Raw genomic sequence first — 8,414 nt, 5'->3', positions numbered from 1 at the left:
GAAGCCACGGATGTTCAGTTGCAGTAACACTCAATTGGTTCAGGGTTTTACCTCCCTCCTAGAAAAGTCACAGCAGCCCTTTTTACATAGACTGTGATGCCTACTGAATAAATAACAAGCTAAATAATGATAATTTGTGTTAGCTTTTTTAACTCTTGTCTAAACTGGGGAAAAAAGGACTTGGCTATAGGTCCCATCTTCATCAACCAAATTTGCCTCAGACTCACCCAGCAATAAAGTGTTTCTTTTGCTCCATGCATGTCTCTGAGCAAAACCATGGAATGAAAGGAGAAGAAGCCAGCGGGTATTTCATTAGAGTGTGGAGCCCAGTTTGGGGTTTTTGATGCAATGCCATCATATAGTTTCCTTTCAAGAGAAGGTGAAGCTGTGTTTTGGAGACTTGGGTAAGGCTGTTTCCTCCCTCCAGGGCCTCTGGCCTTTCTTGTGTCTTTGGGGGTGCTTCTGCTGTCAGTCCCTCTGCAGCCCCTGGCCCACGACGTAGAGCTCGGGGTGGGATGCAGATCTGTTGGACTCTTTGTTTTCAGGAACGCCAGAGCTGCTCCAAGAGTCACCTGCTTTTCTAAGGCTCTTCTCCAAGCTGCAGAAGGAAAGATGCTTAAGAGGCCAATGAATCGTGACTTTTTAAAACAGCACTGATTAGACCACGTTAACCCACAAAGCACAAATGCTGCACGATACCCCATCATTCCCTGTCACCTCCTGAACACACGCTCCTTATGTGCACCATCCACATTTTACTCTTGTCATGCTAAATGCACTGTACTCTTCCCTCCTAGACCTCTCTTGGGAAGAAAATATTTTGTATATTTAACAGAGGATCAGTGTGAGACTGGGTTTCCTTGCAGATAGGGGCAGATTTGAGTGAAAAGTCTTGTTTCAGACTGCTGAAGGAAAGGAAAGGTCTTGCCTCTGATGTGCATCTGCTTAGCCTGGTAGCAGTGATTTCTGAGCACACCAGCATAACTGTGGGAGGGGAATTCTGGCATTATAAATCTTCTACTCTCACTCTGGTGACAGGAGCACTTAGACACAGAAAGTGTAAATGGTGTTCTTGAGGTTGCTCTGGCACTCCCTAGGGGTACAGGGGCTTTATGTATCAAGACTGATCATAGCAGTGGATCTAGTCATAGGTATCTCACGCCCTGTGCCTTCCTGCTGAAGTGTGTGAAGTGTGCCCTGTGTTGCTGCAGCTAATTCATGTGGTTTAAGCTCAACATGGGGAAATATTTCAGAGCTATCTGGGAATCATTACTGTATTTCAAGTATATAAAACTGCTAAACTGAATTAGCTTTCAACTACAGACAAGGTGTTATGCTCCTACTCTTAACTGCTAGGACTTTAATGATATGAACTGCTAAATGAAGAGATTTGTGATACATGTCCAGTCATGAAACTAATCCAGATTCAAATATCCCCCAGTTGCAGGAGGGCTTATTTGGGCTACTTGCTTTGATCCATTCTCAACTGCTCATTGAACAGTATGTTAAAGACACTAGCATTTTATCTTCTCTCTCTGCTCTACCACTTGGAAGAGGAACAGTCTCAATGAAATACTATTTTGTTAAGGTGCGTACACAGAAACTGTGTTACAGATTAACAGAATTTCTATGAGCAGACCAATTGTACATGTTGTGCCTTACTGAAATGCCATAAAGTGCTGATTGCTGTCAAATGACCAATCTTAGAAACGAGCCAAGTTATCTCAGTCTATCCAAGCATGGGCTGTTCAAATAGGAACCAGCTGAACTGACTTGAGAACTGAAGTTCTTGTCAGGTACCCTAAGACTAAATGCAAAAGCTCCAGCTCCAGCCCTAGTTAGGGCTACTAATGTTTTAAGTCCTGATATTCCTTACAACGTGGGATGGGCAGAAGACATGCTTGGAAAAAAGAGTGGGCTTTGCCTTCCAGGAGAGCAATGAGTGTGCAGGTGACACACGAATCTGTGCCCAATGCTGATATTTAATGCCCTTCAATGCCAGTGTGCAAAACAAGATGGAAGTTGCCTCTTTTATGTGTGTGTTTCTGTTAAAAGGGGATGTGTGGGAAAGGCAACTCAGCTGCCTCTTTTTGCTTGTACAAGCTTTGCCAGATTATCTTTGGCAACCCACTTCTCAGCAAGTGGATGTTTTAATTTGGTATGGGAAAAGTGAGGGGATGTATCTCTTACATCCCTGAGTTTGTGAGCATGGGAGAAACTGGATAACTCACTGGTCTTCAGAATGTTTTATCTATAAAAGATAGTGCCTCAGGTTTGACTCGGTGTCCTCTCCCTTCTACTAATGAAGCTGCTAATAACACAGAAAAATAACACAGGAAAACACCACACAGGCCAAGAAAATGCATTGTTATATTTGGAAAGAAGCAGCAAAGCAAGGGACAGAATGAAAGAAGGGAGACTGACAGCTGTGTGATAATGGCTTGTGAATTTGAGACCTGATGCAAACATTGCTGGAATGAGGAGGTTTAGGTTTAGGCATTTGGAGATTTTCCTCTGTCAGCTGGATGAGTTACAAAGCAAAGAAAGTCCTGGCTGTTTAATGAAGTTGGGGGAGATAGGTGGATCAGAGTGTGGTGCTTTGTCTATTAGGGCACCTGCTAAAAGTGCGGGGCTCAGCATCTGCACAGGGTGATGTGGTGCTCACAGCTGTGTCACCCATCCCAGTCCTGAGCAGGAGGAGAGGACCTGCAGTGATGTGAAGAGCTCTCAGAGCTTTTTCCCTAAAAGTGTTCATTCCTAGAATGGTCCTTCTCTGCCCATCGGCACATTGGCTGCGGTGTTCATTTTAGGCCATTCAGTGCAAGGTCCATAAAATATACTCTAGGCAGTTTATTTTGGCTGTAAGAAAACACATAGTTGTGTATTGCATCTTAAATCAGTGTGTGTGGTAATTAATGGCCTAAATTTGCCTTTTGCTTATGTTGATATAAATTTGGCATAACTGACTAGTACTCCTGTTGATATTCACTAGGATAAATGATAAGCTGAATTTGAGCCAGGATATATTTTGTCCTTCCGAAATACTTGTAGATCATGACGCTGGAATATATGACTTTTTTCATGAAAGGGATGATTTTATTTACATTTTTTTTTATATTACTCACTATAGTCTGACAGACTATGATAGAAAGATAATACACCCCACTGAAGTATAAATTAGCTAGTAATTTATAATAGACTGATTTTAAAATGCATCTATAAAACTGCTGGGGCTTTTGTCTTGCAAGGTTTTACATAAAATCTCTTTTGAAAACATTTATTTCTGCTGGAAGGCACCATAGTAGACAAAGCTAACTTCACACAGGACATAAAAAACCAGAAAACCCAGCAACACTGTACAGAAATTTTAGGAAATATTCAAATGTCAAACTACAATGCAATATTAGAACTGGGAATGCAAAATGGTTTTGTTTTCCCAGTGTTTTTTACATGTTTTGTTCAACATGTTCTTCTACTGCCAGCATGGGATACTCAGTCCTTATTCTGTCTTTGGGCTAGAAATGCCTGGACATCTGTCTTCAGTGCCCATGACAATTCCTGTGCTCACAATGCTCTGCGTGCTTGTGAACCTACGAGTGCCATTTCATCCTGCTGGGTTTGATCTTGCAATCCCTATCCCTCCTCATGGGAATGAGTCGTGTGACTGCAGCTCTTCTGGGGCAAGAGCAAAAATAAATACTGCTCATGTGTGGAAAGGTCACCGGAGAAGCTTAAAGCTTAATTGACTTACACATGCTAAGATGCTAAGAAACTAGAATAACAACACTGTACTTCCAGGCTGTTACACATCTTTGAGTATTCCCAAATACTCACTTCTATTTCCTGGCTGGTTTTATGTTTTTTTTTTTCCTTAGGTGATAGACAAAATTTAAAACTAAGCCTATTTTTTTAATAAGAGGCCACCACTTTTTGCAAACATGGAACTGGCATGTGTTGATGTTTCGATTTTTTTTTCAGAGCAAGGACTCTCCAGTAGCCATAGGATGCTTTTCCACTTTGAAAACTAGGCTTGGGCTATGTACCTAGCAGACTTGACATCAGCACCTAGGTCTGAAAGTGTGCACAAGAAGCTCAAAATTCCAGTCTATAATTATGGCCACACAGATCCTTGCCTACATATTATCTGTCTCTCATTCTTGGCAGCTGACTTGAAACATTCTCACACAGCTTTCAGATGAACAATTTATACTGAATTAGAAGCTGATAATAGAACAACACCCCTCCTGTAGTCTCAAGACTATCTTCTCATAAATATTTATGTTTATAACCTGAGGGCTACTTCAAAGCTTTTAAGAATTGAAAGTGGATGCCATTAGTCCCCACAGAAATAAGGGGAGTTCTGTGCCATGAAACCAGTACTGAGTTTTCCCCAGGGTGCCTGTCACAGCTTTTGTGTAAGGGTAAGGCTTGAGCAAGCCATGGAAAGTTAACTCTTCCTTTCGTTCAGACTGGTAGTCTACTGAAATCTGAGGCAAGAAAATAGAACAGATTATTTCAGTTGGAAGGGACTGACAGTGATCATACAGTGCTATCTTTACCCAGCCATCTTTTCTGCACATGAACAGGGCACTTTTCTGGGGAACCTCCTAACAACATTAAATTCCCATCAGAAGTTTAGAAAGCCAACATGGTCTGCTTTTCTGGCATGAAGTTCCTTACCTTGCTTGGTTAAGTGCGGGTTCACTACCAGCTGTGAGAGGAGCTGGAAGATGAGGCTGGACCCCTGGTCGGCGGTCAGAGAAACTTCTCCTGACGAACGGCTGAGGATTGGTGGTGCTCAGGGACAGCTTCCTGGTCCGGTCTCCGGGCTGCCGGAACAGCAGACTGCTCTTTTGGGAATGTGATGCAGCTTCAGGCTGGCTGGTCACCTCAGCAGTGCATTTGCTGGGTACCACTGGAGGTCTAGCTTCGAATAAGGAAGAGGTGGCCGGGCAAAATATGGAACGGACATTGCTGCCCCTCTTGGAGGAGGAGAGCTGGTGCTCTTCCCCAGCATCCAGCCCAGCTCTTTGTCCCTTGTAGGAGCGAGATGGGGAGGCTGGTGGGGAGGGGGTGGTGGGGAATGGAGTGGGGGAGCCCACCAGCCGCTGGGCTGCTGGTGAGCTTTGCTTGTGCCCCACAGGAGGGCTGAGTGGTTTTCGCTGTGGTGGCGGAGAGGGCAGCTTCTTCTGCAAAGGTGGGCTGGGCATCCTGGGGCTAGAGGGGGGACTGGGTTTTCTCTGCATGGTAGGTGAGCTTGGCTGTGTGTTGCTAAAAGCCTGCAGAGAATGTCTGTGATGTGCTGGGGGGCTGAAAAGCCGCTTCTCAGTTGGTGAAGAAGGAGGAGTTCTTGTTGGGGAGACCCTCCTGGCAAACAGTGAGCCTTTTTCATTGCTCCGGAGCGGATCAGGAGAGCCGTGCTTCTGACATGGCACTGAATGTGCAGGTGGGTTGGGCCCCTTGCTCTCTGAGCTGTTGCTGTGTGGGTCTGAAACCCCACTGGGATTTCGAAGAGGAATAATTTTATGGGTTTGCTTGTATAAATCCGCAGCTTCTTTCCTCTGGGTTGCTAATATCTCCTCCTGGCTAGGGATGCGCACGCTGGTAGGGTTCAGCTCCAGAGAGTACCTGTGAGGTTTCTCATCCCCTGACCTGGTATTCCTTAGACCTTTATTAGTCACAGCACCGGGGCTGCTGATATTTTTGCTTGGCAGTAAGTCGATGGACTGAAGGGAGGCTTTCATTTTTGGGGAAACTTGTGATCTCTTAGCAGCATGCAATTCTGGTTTGGTGGTCTTTTTGGCATCTTCTGAAGAATTTCCTTCTATTCTTGCAGTATCTTCAGGCTCGGATAAATTTTCAGAAGAAGTGTCCATTAACATTTCAGGTGGTGGTGGTGGCAGGTTCTCTGTGTCTTCATCAGTCTCTTCCTTTGTGTCCTTCTTGTTTAATTCTGCAGGTGGTGCAGGAAGAAAGGCATTTGGAAAGCTAGAAGAAACATCATTGGTGTTTGTGTCTTCTACTGGTGAAATACGATGCTTAAGATTTAAAGGTGCCAGGCCTCTCTGAAAGGGAGCAGTGGGTGGCATGGCTGGAAGTCCAAATTTTCGGATGCACTTTATTGGTCCTAAGGATCTTAAAGGTGTGGCTTTTGCAAGATCATCAGTAGGACTGAAGGTTTCAATCAGTTTTTTGACAGACTGCCGGGGAGTACAGCTGCTGCCACTCCACATTTGTGCTCCAGGAGGCTCATTTTCTTTGCCTCCTGATGTCTCCTGGGTAGGCACAGTAGCTCTTACAGGCTTCTTAACCCTCTTGTCATTCAGTGGAAGGACAGGATTTTGATCAGATGTGAACAAAGGGACTTTATCCTGGTTAGGCAAGATGCTGAAATTCTTTGAGAGGCCTGCCTTCAGCTTGCGGGAGGACCTAGATGTAATTTGCTCATCCTGCAAAGAAGGTGCTATTCTTGATTTCCAAAGCTCCAGGTTGTTAGCTATATCCTTTCCATACAACATTTCCAGCCTTTTGCTGAGCTCCTTTTGAGTCCTCTGAAGCTCTAGGAGTGTTGGGTCCTCTGCCTGGCTTCTGAGGGACTCCTCTGACCTGGAGCGTCGCTGCTTCCCAAACCTTCTCTGTCTGCCTGTTGCCGTACTGGGCCTTTTTGCAAGGACTGCTCTTCCACTCTCATCCTCTATCCATTCTCTATGCCTGGATTTAGCTGGGACAAACTTGATTTTTTCACTGATGGCATCTTTCATCTTCAAAATGATTTCTTCTGTGTCTACATTCTCTGTCCTTTTGATGGACTGCCTTTGAATGTTATCAGTGAGTGCAGGTGAAGACAGGGACCTTGGCAGAGCATCCTTCCCCATTTCTGATAAACTTGTGCTGTCATCATCCTCCCCCAGCGTGCTCTCTTCTTCATCGTCATCATCCTCATCCTCATCGGAAGGAAAATCCGTTGATTCGCAGATTTTGAAATGTTCACCTTCCTGAGTAGAATCAGACTGCAAGGAGTTGTAGGAATGGCTTTTGCTCAAGTTTGCATACTGGGGCATGGTAGAAGTGCCTTCTGCTACTCCACGCTGACAAGAAGTCGCTTCCCTACTTTGCATGGACGAATGAAACACGTCTTTAAAACGCCTTTCAAGAGCACAGCCATGAGATGCAGCTGTGCCCACTGACGCTGTCCCACCTTTCACACGCTCCGCTGCTCCAGCATGCTTTCGGCATGGATGTCCGTGCGCACAGGAGTCACTTGGATGTCCTCCATGCTGGCCCAGAGCACTGAACTCTTTGAGGGATTCATTGTCCACACCAATGCCACTGTCCTCAGAACAGAGAGTCCTGTCATCACCGTGGGACTTAGAGGGTCCCACAGTTGAGGCTTCGAGCAGCTTTACTGTCCGTAGCAGGTGCTCATCGAAGCTTTGCTTTGCTTTCAGTTTGCCTTCCAAGTTGCTGGCAGCAGACTGCAGGTAGCTGCACGTCTCCTGCAGGGCGTTGGACGTGAGGGAGGCCAGCATCCCACTCACCACCTGCATTTTGTTGACTGTGTATTGCAGCAGCTGCTGCAGAAGATCAGGGTGCTCCTTCAAACTGTCCTTTTCTGCTGGCCATGCCAGATTCCCACCTACATCTTTGAGAAGATTTTCCCCATCATTGGCAATTTCCTCCAAAAGCTGGTTGATTTCATCAAAGCGAAGCACAAGGAAGCTGATCATCTGCTGTAGGAAGAGCTGAGTTTGGGTGGCCTGGTTGGCCATGTGCAGAATAGTTTCATACTTGGAGAGGTTGGGATGTAAGTAGGCATACGCACTCTGGTGAGCCTTGACGAGCAGTTCTGGGAAGTCCACCTTCTCCTCTGTCTCAGACAGGGCCAGAATGGACTTTTCCTTAATTTTGTTGGGCTGACCTTGCTTTGCCAGCTTATGGGTTTTCTTCTTCTTTCCCTTCTTTGGGATTTGCTTTGCATTGCTTTCATTCTTGTCATCCCAGATGAAAGCTGACGCTTCTGATTCGCAGGAGGTTTGCTTTCTGATCTCTATGGACTCGGTGATGTGCTTTTGAGACTCAATCAGTTCAGACATAACAGCTTCAGCATCTGTGGCTGTCCTCTCAATTTTCTTGTCTTCCCTGGAAATCTGAGAATCTGAATGAGCCTTGGAAAATAACTGCGAATTATCATTTTTGTCCAGCTCTGACAGTCTATCCTCCTCCTCTTCTTCCAGGTAGTCCTTCCTATGAATCCCATATTCATCAATATCGTAGCAAGATGAACCTTTAACCAGCAGAGGGATTCCTTTATCTCTTGAATCAATAGGCAAAACACTTTTGGGTTTATTCAAAGCCTTAAGACCACTTCTTGCAGCAGTACTAGCAGTCTCACTGTGAGAAGGTGTGCAGCCCAT

The 8,414-nt window shown here is 45.3% G+C and overlaps 1 protein-coding gene across 1 annotated transcript; it reads right to left on the bottom strand.

Annotated features, from left to right (window-relative positions):
* Nucleotides 1-468: 468 nt before the first annotated feature.
* Nucleotides 469-8,414, bottom strand: PCARE (photoreceptor cilium actin regulator). The gene is made up of 2 exons (XM_058836936.1): nucleotides 4,681-8,414; nucleotides 469-598 (listed from the first exon to the last, which is right to left on the bottom strand). The coding sequence occupies exons 1-2, from the start codon at nucleotides 8,412-8,414 to the stop codon at nucleotides 469-471; spliced, it is 3,864 nt and encodes a 1,287-aa protein (XP_058692919.1).

This window comes from Poecile atricapillus, chromosome 3 (assembly GCF_030490865.1).
Source record: "Poecile atricapillus isolate bPoeAtr1 chromosome 3, bPoeAtr1.hap1, whole genome shotgun sequence".
Lineage (NCBI taxonomy): Eukaryota > Metazoa > Chordata > Aves > Passeriformes > Paridae > Poecile > Poecile atricapillus.
This window is presented reverse-complemented; position numbering and strand designations above follow the sequence as displayed.

What these genes read in the sequence shown, in the direction of transcription:
- PCARE (XM_058836936.1), bottom strand. Translation starts at nt 8,414, where the DNA reads ATGGGCTGCACACCTTCTCACAGTGAGACTGCTAGTACTGCTGCAAGA. An exon ending in CCCGCACTTAACCAAGCAAG is followed by an intron (nt 599 to 4,680) that starts GTAAGGAACTTC and finishes TTCCTTCTGCAG; the next exon opens with CTTGGAGAAGAGCCTTAGAA.